The 15523-nt window shown below is 29.4% G+C and overlaps 2 protein-coding genes across 2 annotated transcripts; one reads left to right on the top strand and one right to left on the bottom strand.

Moving 5' to 3' along the window:
- Window positions 1-1644: 1644 nt before the first annotated feature.
- On the bottom strand, window positions 1645-2392 carry LOC109596766 (uncharacterized). Its single transcript, XM_020012344.2, has 3 exons — window positions 2241-2392; window positions 1893-2174; window positions 1645-1760 (listed from the first exon to the last, which is right to left on the bottom strand). The coding sequence occupies exons 1-3, from the start codon at window positions 2301-2303 to the stop codon at window positions 1695-1697; spliced, it is 411 nt and encodes a 136-aa protein (XP_019867903.1). The 5' UTR covers window positions 2304-2392; the 3' UTR covers window positions 1645-1694.
- Window positions 2393-4127: 1735 nt separating this feature from the next.
- On the top strand, window positions 4128-15329 carry LOC109596781 (dual oxidase). The gene is made up of 19 exons (XM_020012361.2): window positions 4128-4405; window positions 8023-8103; window positions 9830-10179; window positions 10289-10493; window positions 10546-10712; window positions 10770-11006; window positions 11059-11504; window positions 11558-11759; window positions 11813-12295; window positions 12353-12637; window positions 12693-12896; window positions 12980-13125; window positions 13180-13343; window positions 13398-13772; window positions 13836-14053; window positions 14107-14565; window positions 14619-14774; window positions 14844-14972; window positions 15060-15329. The coding sequence occupies exons 1-19, from the start codon at window positions 4342-4344 to the stop codon at window positions 15186-15188; spliced, it is 4500 nt and encodes a 1499-aa protein (XP_019867920.2). The 5' UTR covers window positions 4128-4341; the 3' UTR covers window positions 15189-15329.
- The last annotated feature ends 194 nt before the right edge of the window (window positions 15330-15523 follow it).

The following is a 15523-nucleotide window of genomic DNA, read 5'->3' as shown; positions in this document are numbered from 1 at the left end:
TTTGTGAAAAGCATTGAAAACCTGCGTCTGATTCTTACCAAAATTTAAAACCGTTTAAACAGCGAACATTGTTTTGTGCGCAGACGACCAACAGAAATGCACAAAAAAACAGTTGTTACAATTTCTGAAAAATATATGTGCTCATGTGACCTATTTTATTTATTTCTATTATTTTGAACCATATCAGTAAAAATTACAATTTAAAATATAAAATAAAATTTAAGTGTGTTTTTATTAGGTCAATTTAAAATTTTTCTTTGAATATTTTATTATAAAATGAAATTTTATTTTTCTCCCTATTGTCTGCAATACAAATTCCTAGTCAAATTGTGGAATATTTAATTAAAATATTAATTAATTAGCATTTTTTTGAATACATTTGGATAATCTTTTAAATGAATAGTTAAGTAGTATTGTTTTGAAAAATATTAATTAAACTTAAATTTAAGAGTATATTGATTAGGCAACAATAATTAAAAACTTTTGTAAAATTCATAACATTTTAAAATACTTAAGTACATTAATTAGTATAATAATTATTAATATTAGTATTATAATTAGTATATAATAGTAATTAATTATATAATTAGTACATAATAGTAATTCATGTTAAAATTTAATATTAAAAAAAAAAAACGATATTAATATATACTTGAATGTTAAAGGGATTTAAAAACGGAACAAAATAATCGTCATTGCAAACCTTATTGAAATCATTATCAAATAACAAAAATCCAATTTTTCCCCTTCTCTTCTCTAAAACAAATGAATACGCGTGCCATACAAATATGCACAGCTCACTTGACGGCGCATCCGCCGATCGCTACTCTTTCATCTTTCTCCAACACTCGTGATTTTGTACTTCTTTCTTTTTCACTCTTGCGGAGCAAATGGCAGCCAATGCAAATTGAAAAAATGTCGAAAATCTCGGGACAGGAGACACGTCTTAACTTAACCAAAATCAAGAATTCCTTCGTCCATCGTCGACTAATATAATTGCAAATACATCAAGGTATGAATTATTATTCAATTTATTTACATTATAAAAGATTATATTTTAAAATAAATTCATTCGTTGATGTTAATTCCTTCAAATTTTATCATCCAATTCTTTTAAAGGACAGGAGTTATAAAAAAATTGTAACATACCCATTTTGTAGGGCATTCAATTACCTAAAGAAATGTAAATAGTAATTTTCTGTACAAGCATGCAATATCCAGATATGGATTTTTCCATATAAAATTAAGAGCTCATCTTTGAAGAGCATTTATAAAGGTGCGTAGGAACCGAATTTTCAGTGTCGGAAATTAAACAAAAATAATTGATTATTTTGGCCCACCTATTAAAATTATTTATTTTTGACTAGCTATTTATCTTCTGCCGGTTTTGTTATCATATTTGTCCAATTCTTTGATATCATTTTTACAGTGTTTATATCAATTGATGTATATGTAGAGTTAGTTTTAATCTTAATATTCAGGCATTCAGACAACGTGGCCATTAAAAGCTGAGAAAGAATTTTTCGACAAATTTCAGAAACATATCAAGTTTGTTTGTCATAGGGACGCAAAAGCATAACATCCAGGGGGCTCATTTTTTCTAGCAAATAAAATTAGGGGTTATATTATTATTTTAGAAACACCTTGTATAAACAAAATTTTATTTACAATATATTATTGTAGATCATATGCAACTACTTAAAGTATTCACTTGTTTCAAAGAGCTTGCAATTATTAACTGCCTTCTTCTCAGTCCTTTTCTGAAAAATAAACAATCTCTGTAAAATTATTCCTTAATATCATTCATCATTTTAAAAATCATGAATGACCTGTGCTTTTAGATCAGAAGAAATAAAAATTGAAATTCAAGATGTATACTAAAATATACTTACAAACAGAGGAGTAAAGATACTTGTAACTTTATTATTGGGTTGATTCAGTTCATTCTCATGTTTGTTAACAGTAGACTCCAACATATCAATGTTATTTGTAATATGCACAATTAAATTTTCAATAACATCAATCCTGTTGCATAAATCATCTACATCATGTTTTAGATCAGTTATTACACTGATGGAAACTCCTGTGGCCTCTTGCTTTGCAAAAGAGACTATTGTTTGGACTTCTTCTAATCTAGCTAACATGTCATCAATTGAGGTTGTGATGGGTTGAAGCTAAAATTTGAAAATAAAGATATTTTACTTAAATTGTTAACTTAGTAAAAATTATTAATTATATACCTTACTCTGTAAATCAACTTCACACAAGTTTGCAAAATCTTTTGAGCAACTTTTATGGTCCATTTTGCAAAGTTGTTTAAGTAATATGTTATTTTATATTTGAAGGCACAATCGGAAAGGCGGACAGATGTAAATAAATATCAGCTGTTACAGTAAAATGACAGTTAAACACATGCAGGCAACCAGGTTTACATGAACCATTACTGGAAGCTAAACCAAGATTGTATAAACTTGTATAGTCTTTTGTTATCTAATAAAAACCTCTACAACTTAAAATTTGTTTCAATCTAACTAACTTAACACCTTATAACTTTTGCTGATGTAATTGGTGGCTCTAGTTAGCTTAAATTCATATAAGATGGAAATTCACATACAGTGTGGCCCATTTGAAAGCGAGACACACATAAAATTTGTACTTTTCGTTCGATTTTTACAAACTTTTTTTCAATTGTAAAGTATAAAAATGTGCATTTGTGGTCAAAATGTCACGTTTTTAGAATAAAACTAAAACCTATAGAATAATTTTTAGGTATGTACCTTGGAGAAATCTTACTAGCTAATTTTTTATTTTAAATCTAACTACATCACAGGATTAAGCACCCCATGAAATGGGTATATACTAAATTTCACAAAAAAATTATGCATATTCATATACTCTGAAAAAATTAATATTTAATTTATTTTTTTAATCAACTAATTTTTTAATAAACTGGCTTAAATAACGCAAATTATCTTATTTTTCAACAATATTGGACTATTATAATATACAATATAATAATACTGTACACTAATCTGTAGATAAAATTTAGAAAATAATAAAAGTATATTATATATCTAAAAGCAACTAGACATTGGAGAAACCAAATCATTACTTTATCCTATGTTACAGCAGGGTATTTCTTCATTTGGGTATTCTAGAATTTCTATACTATCAAAGGCCCACATGGTGCAAAATAAATAATACATTTTACTTATTACAGTTCTGAAATTACAATTAAACGAACACATTTTTTAATTAACTACTAATATTTTGTTATAATTAAATCATTAAAATGTCAATTAGTGTAAAAGCAAAAATTTCCCCTAATAAATTTGTCTGGTTTCAGACAGATAGGATAAAAATTCGAATTGTAAAATTTTACTTTACAATAGTAGTAAAATAACCGTATTTTCTCTATATTTTATTAACATTTACAAACGTCACAATATTTGTTTTTTATTTTGGAATAGAATTTGAATAAATATTTATATAATTAAGTTTTATTATTCACTAAATATTGGCTCCTCAATAATTATTTATATTAATCTTTTACAATGTCTAATCTAAATATCCCATGGAACAAATTACATTCATTCTACAAGTTAAATTTATATTATTTTGTTTAATAAAATATAGAATAATTGTTAAATGATTAGTATATCGAAGTAATATTATATTTTTCCAATATGTGTTTTTTACAAAAACCTAGAAAATAATAAATTAAATTTAAATAATTAGAAATTTACATAATTAAATTTAGAAACTATGTAGACTGTTGCCTTTACAATTAAATTAATCACATAAAAAATATGTTGGTTTAACGTAAAAAATAATTTTAAATTTTTTCCTGTGAATTTAATATGAACAAAATTTAAATTACTTATTTAATTTCTCGCAATAATAACTTGCTCAACAGTCCTTATTTCATCTTAATGCACTGGCAATTAATATATGGTTACCCAATAATAATAAACTTCGGGGAAGAAAAGGCAATGCATTTCGTTGCTGCATTGAAATTAGTTTCTCAATTAAATTCGTATAAGAATATAATTTGGAGGGGGATCTCGGGATTGTACAGTCTACTTTCTCTTTGCGAACGCTGACGTTATGATCAATGCTCGGTCTGCGGGTACTAAGAAAATATTCAACGTGTATGTCAATCGAGTTAACACGTCTTGGTAAAATATTTAAACAAATTCCCAACATATTTATGTAAAGATGGTTTTTGCCATGAATTCGATTTATTAAGCGGTTGATTGTGTTGGATAAAAGGTGCGGCAGTGGGTGTGCAATGTTAATACAGCTGATCCTATATAGTGTGTGGTGAGGAGGATTTAAAAAATGATTTTTAATCTTCCATATATTCATGTCATCGTCCTGGTTACAACGTTTACAGTAAGCGCAGGTCAGTAAGGCAATTATTCCATGTGTTATTATTAGCCTGATTACTGTGTATTAACTATAAATTATGGTTTAGAAAATCTATTTATAATTTTAAATTTTTGTTACACAAAAAAAATATTTGTAGAAATCGTGTTGGCTTTAACGTCAATTATATTTTATTGAATTAATAAAATATCAATAGACGGTACAAAAAATCTAATATCTTTTCGTAAAAAATTGAACAGGGAAATCTTTTAACGAAATCTATTCATTAAAAGTATTTTATGAGTCATTAAATTTGAATGTATCCGGTATCATTAAGAATAACCATACCTGATCTACACCAGGATATTGTTGTAAATTAAATATACAAGCCACAAAAGTCTTATATGTACTATAAATATTAAAATAATTACATAAGTGTTGTGCGTTATTTCTTATACATTATTAATTGTATTACTAAAAATATAATTTCAATGGCATTTTTTACACAATTTTATGGTATAATTGTTATTGAAATTAAATTTATTTGAGTACTCAATATATTCCTTATTTATTAAATTAATTATGAAGTAATTAAATTTCTTTTTTATATTCTTTCATGTTTAACCGCTTGAATTTATTTACAATAAAGTGTGTGTTTCATTCAATATTTTTTTATGTTTTTTAAGTTTGTTTCCTAAATTTTGTCATTTAATTTTCTTTATTCCATGCATTAATTATTGTCCTTAAATTAATTATCCCTTACATTGAGATAAACCTAAACCTAATAAATTAAACATTATTTGTAAATAATTTCTAATGTTATCATCTTTGTTAAATTTACACATAATGTCCTGAATTTCACACAAAGTAAAATGTATTTCCTTAGTGTGTTTAAATGAGCAATGTACCTTGGCTTTAATTGTCAACACATTGAAATGCTCGTCCATTGACTTTTTGGGTAAATTATGGACTGAATCTTCTTTTATCCGTTACTTGATGAGCAATTGTTATGGTAATTCCCGGAATATATGTCAAAACACGCTACTTGGTTACTGATTATCAGTAATTACTGTACTAAATGTTCACAATTTTATTGTTTCCGAAGTAAGTGCTCAAAATAATGAGCAACAGATTATAGATGTTTCTAAATTTTATTATTTTGTTTATTGTTAGATCATTAGTTTTAAATACTAGTTCTGTTAATTAATTTATTAATTGAAAATGAATTTATTCAAGAACTAAACAATCTCCGGTTTTAGAATTCCAAATTCCTCATTTTTTTGACGAGACTGCCCGTTGGCCTCGACAAATTTAGACAGAATAAGTAAAAATTTATAGATATTTTATAGCATTAATTTTTATCTTGTTTCATCTTAATTAAAACGTTATGAACTTTTGAAAGTATTTAAATCATCAAAAAAGAAAACATATTTTTCCATCTTGCTATTCATTTAACAACTATAAACCAAAATGTATAATAGTATCTTACTAGTCGCCCTTGAAACAAAATTATATATTTTTTTAAATCAATTCAACCTGCACGACTAAGTAATTTATTTGAAACCCTGTTACAACTAAAAGCTACGAGATGGATTTTTAGATTCCCATGCACGTTCAAACACAATGCTCTCATTATGAGTTAATTAAAAATAATATGGCCAAGATATTAAGGTTAATAAATCTGTAGGCATATCTTTTTATTTTTGGGTCAAATTCGACAGGTGTTAAAGGGTTTCAGATTACAACATATTATGAAATCATAACTCATAATCTATTAATTAGAGGTAGACTGTTAAGTAATATGTTTTTAGCTTTTTGGAAATTCTTATGGCCAGCTTAATTTTGAGCCATACTCTTTTAGTTATGTAAATAGTTTATTGTAAAATATTTATACATTCAGTTCAAAGAATAATTTACCCATTTAATAAGAAAAATAATTAATAAAATAAACATACATAGTAATTGGATTTCACTTGAATTGTTCACCTGTTGTAGTGTAATGCAGGTTACTCTTCAAATTATATAATAAGTCATGGAAAACTTTACTGACTGATTTCAATTACATAAAGAAAAAAAGATAATTAAACACTATTTTTTTCAAATTTTATTTAGTTGCCTTTAATTTTACAATGAAAAAAAACTCCACTCCAAATATAATAAATTGAAACGATATCAATCAGAAGCCATGTCGTGATAATTGGATTGGTGGGTGAAAAATACGGTTAGAATTAAATTTATAAAAGGCTATCTAAATCATTAATCACGAACATAAAAACAACTAACTCAGGTAATAAAATCCTTAGTTCTCAGTAAAACCAAAATATACAATAAATTGCTAAAAAATTATATTTTGAACTTGAATGTTAGTGACAAGGTCACATTTCACGAGATTATTCCTTATGAAAATTTTGATGCATATTAGTACAGTTTCCATAACCATAATAAATTTTACACTTTGTCAACTCAGGAATTCCCAACTATGGAAAATATGCGCTAGTAATAGAAATACATCTAATTTACATAGAAACACTATTAATATTTATTTAGTGATTATCAAATCAATCAATTGTCTCACGTACAACACTAAGAACAGGATAAATTGAAATTAAGGAAGAAAGTGTAACTAAAATTGTGCCAATAATGATCGAGTACCAAGATAAAAATCATTAATTTGGTACCAAGACCTTGCCCATAAATTATTTTGTAAACACCTTAGTTTGGAATCCGGATCTTGCACTACATTTCAGTCGCTCGGTTCGCGAAAGTTACGTTACTCACCTCACCGAGATCGAATACAAAGTGTACCATTATGACGGTTACAAAATAGAATAGTCGTGGTATTTTTAAAATGCGTATTATCAATGTTCATACGAAGAGAATACGAAACCTTGTGCCAGTTTTAATTGTTCGGACGTCTAAATAAATTTGTTATGAGAAAGTAAACTTCGGCTTGAAGGCGAGAAATGAGAGGTTGAAGGATGTTCTGCATGAAATTTTTAAATTTTGCACCGTTACTGGTACGTACTTTAAGGTCATATCGGAGAACATAGATTGGGAATTGCGGTACAGATATTATTGGGGAATGTATTATTTTTTTATTTTAATGTATTGCAAAGTTATTTAGATCGTCAGAGAAAGCTGAAAATTATTCCATCTTCGATTAATAACTGACGGAGTTTATTGGAACTATTAAACACGTTATATTATTTCATTCATTATTATTTTAATTATACTATTGACACAGATAGTTTGCAAAAAGTGTCATTTATTCTTGTTTCATTCAAATAATAGTACACCATTGAAAATGATGAAATAATGACTGAAATCACACATTTCTCAGTTAATTGCCATTTTGATGAATCATTAAACACAATAATAATTCAAATTTATAAATCATTTTAGAAGGTTATAAACAATAAAAATAAAAGAATTCATAATAAATTATACGAAACGCGAAAGTCTAATCAAAAATTAGTTAATAACATATGTACTTAGACTTTTACTTCATCTTTCATGAACCATAATTATAATAAACTAGATAAACAACTTTGTCTAAGAAATACTGTAATCGCTTTAAACAGAATTAATAAATCCATATTTTTTATATTAAATTTTTTGTGCTTAATATGTTTTACATGTTATTTTTATTTTCAGATCAACATTACAGTAGATTAGAAAGACAGAGATACGATGGTTGGTTCAATAACCTAGCTCATCCGGAATGGGGTTCAGTCGGTAAGAAATTATTAATTATAAATTTATGATTATATATTATTTAATATGCCAGAAGAGTATGAAATTTTTATTTATATACTCGCTGTAGTAATTTATTTATATTTTTAAATTAATCAAATATTTTCACTTGATTGAAGGATAAGTTACCGACTTAAGTGTTATTTTATTTATACAAATTTAAACTTAACTGTAACTGTAAATAAATCTTAAAATTTAATCATAAATTATTATTTTGTTGTTTATTTTACAGCAAATAACGGGGTCAATTTAAATATCATATTAACACAATCGAATGTCAAAATGTTTTATATTTTACGCATTAATAGTGGTCTAGTTTTAATAATTGATCCAATTTAGATCACTGAATGTCAGTAGGTTTTTGCTACTAGGCCAATGTAAAGTTAATTAATTCAAACATACTGATGTAATAATTGTACTTCTTAAATATATTACAAGATATTATTTAATTTAGTAATAAATATTTGAAATATGCTGGAGAACAATTTTACTTTGTTTATATTACATAAGAGTAAAATTAAATGAATTATAATTAATTTATGTGTTTTATTAATTAATGTTATTTAACTTAATGTTAGTATACTTGTATGCATGCAATCACTTTCAAATATGCATAATACGAACAAAAGGTTTTGTTTATTTGTACCTTTAATAAAAATAATAAAAACAAACAAGTTGAATGTATTAAAAAAGTTAATTGTCTTTAATATTCATAATTAATCAATGTTGGCATAAATTAATTATAATAATTGGATGCGGACATCAAATAGACAAAATAAAATAGTATTGTTCAGTTGTACATACAGTGGTGGCCAGGGAAATAGCACACGTTGCTATTTATTGTTAATACTTCTAATTATTTCTATACAATGTGGCAGGTCACAGAAATAACACAAACTTGTAAAATATGTATTTATTAAGGATGATGTTCCATAAGCAACATCTCAACATCGGGTGCATGCAAGTGGATCACTATCATACATAAAATTCAGAAGTTACTGGTAAATTATCGTATACATGAAAGAGTCTATTTTACCAATAATTTTCTGTAATGAGCCTATTACCATGTCAAAGTTTTTATAATATATCTGGGATCCAAACTTTTATTTGGAAGACGAGAAACGGTTGGACCATTTCACTACCTATTGAACTTGGATTTATCACTCCAAACTACCCTTCTGGAGGATAATTAATATATTTTTGTGTAAACTTTTGTTTAGTCCGAATATTCTATTTGATCCCAATGGTTTCCTTGCTGAAATACTTTCTTGCAAGTTTTGTTCACTCAGTCGACGTCGGATTGTTCTATTAAACATACTGATATTTTATGACTCAACTAATTCATTTTTTATTTGCCTAGAACATTACAAAATATTTCGTTTATTGATTCTTCCAATTTGTCTGTCTGAGTTTATTTCTGTCAGAACGTTTTCATATTGTATTTTCAATTGACTATGTTGTTTCATGTTTGTTACTAACATTGTAAACCATTTTTCGGAAGCACCTTAAGTTTTTAGTGAGGTCAGCAATATTTGGACCTTGATGTTTCACGTTAATTATTATTTCCCTCTTCCTTGAAGTGCTATATTTCTTTTTTCCCACTGAAAATGAAATCAATCAATAAAATAATAAAGTATGGAATCCTTTTATGAAATATCTTACTCAATGTAAAAAACGTTTAATTTTCAATAAAAAATAATCGTTTCAGACAGTCATTTAATACGACGGGCCCCATCGGCATATGCAGATGGAGTCTACATGATGTCTGGCCAAAACAGACCTAGTCCAAGAAAGTTGAGCCGACTGTTCATGAAGGGATTGGACGGATTGGGCTCGATGAGCAACCGAACGGCTCTTTTGGCCTTTTTCGGTCAAATGGTAACGTCGGAAGTGGTGATGGCCAGCGAGAGTGGCTGTCCCATCGAGATGCATCACATAGAAATAGAGAAATGCGATGAAATGTACGACAAAGAGTGCAAGGGCAACAAATACATTCCCTTTCATCGGGCAGGTTACGACAGGAAAACGGGTCAGAGTCCCAACGCACCCAGGGAACAGGTATTTAAGTCAAATTTTCACTAAATATGTTAATTATTTTTTCTCAATTACAAATTTTGCATTAGCTACAGATCTGTAACCACGGCGTCTGATTATCAATTCGTTTTAGCTAAATCAAGTCACAAGCTGGATAGATGGAAGTTTTATTTATAGTACCAGTGAACCTTGGATCAACACAATGAGATCTTTCAACAACGGAACTTTGTTAACCGATAAGTCAGGAAAAATGCCAGTCAGAAACTCTATGCGGGTCCCCTTATTCAATAACCCGGTACCCCACATGATGAAGATGTTAAGCACCGAAAAGTTATTTCGTAAGTTTGATCTGTCATCCAATCAGTCGGGTCATAACATAAAACGTTTTAGTTCTTGGAGATCCACGAACGAATCAAAACCCAGCTTTGCTAACAATCAGCATTCTGTTCTTCCGATGGCATAACGTAGTGGCGAACAGAATTCAAAAAGAACATCCGACTTGGAGTGACGAAGATGTTTTTCAAAAGGCCCGTCGCTACGTAGTGGCTACGCTGCAAGTATACGTCTGTGAATGACCAAACATATACCTATTTAACGTACTCGTTCGTTTCTAGAACATCATTATGTATGAATATTTGCCAGCCTTTTTGGGTGAACACCTGCCGAAGTACGATGGCTACAAACAAGATGTACACCCTGGAATAACACACGTATTTCAAAGCGCTGCCTTTAGGTTTGGACATTCGCTGATACCTCCGGGTCTGTATAGGAGAGATGCTAAATGTGATTACAAAAAAACACCGATGGGATATCTTGGTTTAAGATTGTGTTCCACGTGGTGGGATTCAAATGTGAGTTCTGTTATTATCGTTTTTGGCTGTTGTATAAATATCAAGTTTTTAGGATGTGTTAAGCAGCAATTCATTAGAAGAACTACTAATGGGTATGACGTCCCAATTAGCTGAAAGAGAAGATTCCGTTTTATGTTCAGATGTGAGAGATAAATTATTTGGTCCAATGGAATTCTCTCGTAGAGATTTAGGTGCTCTTAATATAATGCGAGGAAGAGACAATGGTTTACCAGATTACAACACAGTCAGAATGTATTATAAACTACCCAAAATTACAAACTGGTCAGACATTAATCCAAAGCTATTCAACGAAAAACCAGAAATTTTAAGATTATTAGTTAGCGCCTACAACAACAACATTAATGACATTGATGTGTATGTTGGTGGTATGTTGGAGAGTTACGGCAGACCAGGCGAATTATTTACTGCTGTAATTAAAGAACAGTTCGCAAGAATTAGAGATGCCGATCGATTTTGGTTCGAGAACGAAGACAATGGGTAAGTTTTTTAAATGGGTAAATTTCACAATAAATAACAAGTCGTCATTTCAGCATTTTTACAAAGAAAGAAATAGAAGCAATTAAGAAAATCACATTCAAAGATATTATTATAAGCAGCACGAATATCCAGCCAGAATCCATACAAAAACATGTATTCTTCTGGGTAGAAGGAGATCCCTGCCCACAACCAATGCAACTTAACACATCCTTAATGGAACCGTGCCAAATTTTATCGGGTTACGATTATTTTGAAGTGGGTTAAATTCATGCAAACAATTTATAAATCTGAATTGACTTATTTTCTAGGGCAACGAGGTAGTATACATATACTCATGCGTGTTTTTGGGTTTCGTACCGATATTATGTGCCGGAGCGGGGTACGGAGTGGTGAAGTTACAAAACAGGCGTAGAAGGCGTTTAAAAATTCGACAGGAAGAATTACGTAAAAGTGGTGAAGCCAAATTATCTGTAGATACAATGATAGTTCACGAATGGCTTCACGCTAATCACAAGCGACAAGTCAAAGTTAAGTTTGGACCTGACGCTGAAATAAACATTATGGGTAGAAAGGGCGAAAAACTTCGAACGATTAGCTTTAAAAATACGATTAATATAGAAGTCGAGGAGTCTCTGGAAGTCACCTCGAAAAAGAAACCCATGGTTCTTGTCCACGTTCCGAGAGATCACGATTTGGTTCTAGAATTGGAATCTATTGGAACTAAAAAGAAATTCTTAAATAAACTGGAACTGTTCTTAACTTCGCACAAAAAGAACTTAATATGTAATCAGGTATGTATTGAATGAATGTCAATCAAATGTTTATTATTAAATCAAATTTGTGTTTAGATGGTTAGGGAATTAATGCTAGCCAAGGCAGAAACCAGACAAAGAAGGGAAAAGAAACTGGAACACTTTTTCAGAGAGGCTTACGCTCTAACGTTTGGTCTTCGTCCCGGAGAACGTAGACGCAGATCCGATACATGTATGGATGGAGAAGTTGTAACAGTTATGCGTACATCGTTAACAAAAAGCGAATTCGCCAACGCTTTAGGCATGAAACCAGATGCTGTTTTTGTCAAGAAAATGTTTAATATAGTCGACAAAGACGGAGATGGCAGAATATCATTCCAGGTATGAATCATTGAATATTGAATTTACCATTATTATTAATATCCATCTATTTTAGGAATTTTTAGATACAGTTGTGTTATTTTCTCGTGGTAAAACAGAAGATAAATTAAGAATAATATTTGATATGTGCGATAACGATGGCAATGGTGTTATTGATAAAGAAGAATTTTCTGAAATGTTACGATCTCTTGTAGAAATTGCTAGAACAACCAGTCTCTCTGATGATCACGTGACGGAACTCATAGATGGAATGTTTGAGGTATACACCTACATCAATAAATACATATGCATAATAAATTAATTTTTATCTTCTAAACGATACAATTTTTTAATTTAACACAGGATGCTGGATTGGAATATAAAGAATGTCTTACATACAAAGATTTTAAATTAATGATGAAAGAATATAAAGGCGATTTCGTAGCGATTGGATTGGATTGCAAGGGTGCAAAACAAAACTTCCTTGACACATCCACCAACGTTGCACGGTAAAAATTAAACATTTTCTAATAGCAAAGAATACATTTTTGTTTCTGTTTTAGAATGACCAGTTTCCAAATTGAACCGAGTGTCGATGTGGATAAAAACTACTTTAGATTGAAGTGGGATAGTCTTACAACATTTTTAGAAGAAAATAGACAAAATATATTTTATTTATTTATTTTTTATGTTATAACTATCGCACTATTTGTTGAGAGATTCATTCGTAAGATCCTAATTAATTTAATCAATATATGAATATTTAAATTATCTGTTTCAGATTATTCATTTATGGCTGAACATACCGATTTGAGACATATAATGGGAGTAGGAATTGCTATAACAAGAGGTTCAGCAGCATCTCTCTCATTTTGTTACAGCATTTTGCTATTAACAATGTCCAGAAATTTAATAACTAAACTTAAAGAGTTTTCCATCCAACAGTACATTCCTTTAGATACACATATTCAATTTCACAAAATTGCAGCTTGTACTGCTCTATTTTTCTCCTTGCTGCACACTGTAGGACACATTGTCAATTTTTATCATGTATCAACACAACCTATCGAAAATTTAAAATGTTTAACTAATGAAGTTAGATTTCCTTCAGATTATAAACCAGGAATTTCATTCTGGCTATTTCAAACTATTACAGGCAAGTCATTAATATTTTATGTGCATGTGTATAATTGTTTAATATCTAATTTTATTATTATAGGTGTGACAGGTGTGCTTCTGTTCGTTATAATGAGCGTTATTATAGTATTTGCCCATCCCACCATCAGAAAGAAAGCATACAAATTCTTCTGGTTCACTCACAGTCTTTATGTGCTCTTATATGCATTGTCCTTAATTCACGGACTAGCTAGACTAACAGGAGCTCCAAGATTTTGGATATTCTTTATTGGGCCCGGAATTATCTTTGCCATCGATAAGGTATGTAATATTTATACATGTCCGAGTAACAAAATAATATGTATTATTTGTAGATCGTGAGCTTAAGAACAAAATATATACCACTAGACGTAATAGAAACTGAACTGTTACCATCAGATGTGATAAAAATAAAATTCTACAGACCTCCAAACTTAAAGTACCTTTCCGGTCAGTGGGTAAGACTTGCATGTACGGCATTTAAAGTGCACGAATTCCACTCGTTCACTCTAACATCCGCACCACACGAAAACTTCCTGTCCTGCCACATAAAAGCTCACGGTCCTTGGACATGGAAGCTAAGAAATTATTTTGATCCTTGCAATTTCAATGCGGAAGATCAACCGAAAATTTTATTGGAAGGACCATTCGGTGGCGGCAATCAAGACTGGTATAAATTCGAAGTGGCTGTTATGGTCGGAGGTGGCATAGGTGTGACACCGTATGCGTCAATATTGAACGATCTGGTATTTGGAACCTCGACGAATCGATATTCTGGAGTAGCTTGCAAAAAGGTACTTGAAATTGAATTGTTTCCTTGCTAAACATAAATTATGTATTTTTATAGGTGTACTTTTTGTGGATTTGTCCATCACACAAACATTTTGAATGGTTCATTGATGTTTTAAGAGATGTAGAGAAAAAAGATGTCACCAACGTATTAGAAATTCACATATTTATAACTCAATTTTTCCACAAATTTGATTTAAGAACAACAATGTTGGTAAGTGACTGAGTCACTAACATTAAATATAGACTCTAGTAATATTTTAATGCATGTACATCATTTTAGTATATTTGTGAGAATCATTTCCAACGTCTGGCAAAAACATCAATATTTACTGGTCTGAAAGCTGTAAATCATTTTGGTAGGCCAGACATGACATCCTTCTTGAAATTTGTGCAAAAACGCCATAGTTACGTAAGTAGAACGTATACTATTTGAACTGCAATACGAGAGTGAAATAAAATTAATTTATAATTATAACATTATATTCATGTTTTATAGGTAAGCAAGATAGGAGTATTCAGCTGTGGACCAAGACCCCTAACAAAGAGTGTGATGTCAGCCTGTGATGAAGTTAATAAAGGAAGAAAGCTTCCATATTTTATTCATCATTTCGAAAACTTTGGCTAAATTTATTTTATTAACTGTAGATTAACTGCATGTATATATTTACTGTACAGTATTTTGTTCCGTCCGAATAGCGAAAATGTACTTATATTTTTATATATAAATTTATTATTTTATTATACGAATAAATGTGTTTGTACATTATTTATTTTCATCATCCTATTCATCATTTAACAATTATTTAAATAAATAACTTCATTAACATTTTAAATATACATTCAAGTTATATCTTTGTGGTTAAAAATAAAATAATAAATACATTAAATATAATATAAGAAAAATATTCTTTCTTTGTTATTAAAATTTATAGTATTATTGGTATAATGTTCCTAAATTTT

Source organism: Aethina tumida, chromosome 2 (assembly GCF_024364675.1).
Source record: "Aethina tumida isolate Nest 87 chromosome 2, icAetTumi1.1, whole genome shotgun sequence".
NCBI classification, from domain to species: Eukaryota; Metazoa; Arthropoda; class Insecta; order Coleoptera; family Nitidulidae; genus Aethina; species Aethina tumida.
This window is presented reverse-complemented; position numbering and strand designations above follow the sequence as displayed.

What these genes read in the sequence shown, in the direction of transcription:
- LOC109596781 (XM_020012361.2), top strand. Translation starts at nt 4,342, where the DNA reads ATGATTTTTAATCTTCCATATATTCATGTCATCGTCCTGGTTACAACG. An exon ending in TCCGGAATGGGGTTCAGTCG is followed by an intron (nt 8,104 to 9,829) that starts GTAAGAAATTAT and finishes TAATCGTTTCAG; the next exon opens with ACAGTCATTTAATACGACGG. An exon ending in CTGGAGTAGCTTGCAAAAAG is followed by an intron (nt 14,566 to 14,618) that starts GTACTTGAAATT and finishes GTATTTTTATAG; the next exon opens with GTGTACTTTTTGTGGATTTG.
- LOC109596766 (XM_020012344.2), bottom strand. Translation starts at nt 2,303, where the DNA reads ATGGACCATAAAAGTTGCTCAAAAGATTTTGCAAACTTGTGTGAAGTT. An exon ending in AAGTTGATTTACAGAGTAAG is followed by an intron (nt 2,175 to 2,240) that starts GTATATAATTAA and finishes TTCAAATTTTAG; the next exon opens with CTTCAACCCATCACAACCTC. An exon ending in GTATCTTTACTCCTCTGTTT is followed by an intron (nt 1,761 to 1,892) that starts GTAAGTATATTT and finishes TTTATTTTTCAG; the next exon opens with AAAAGGACTGAGAAGAAGGC.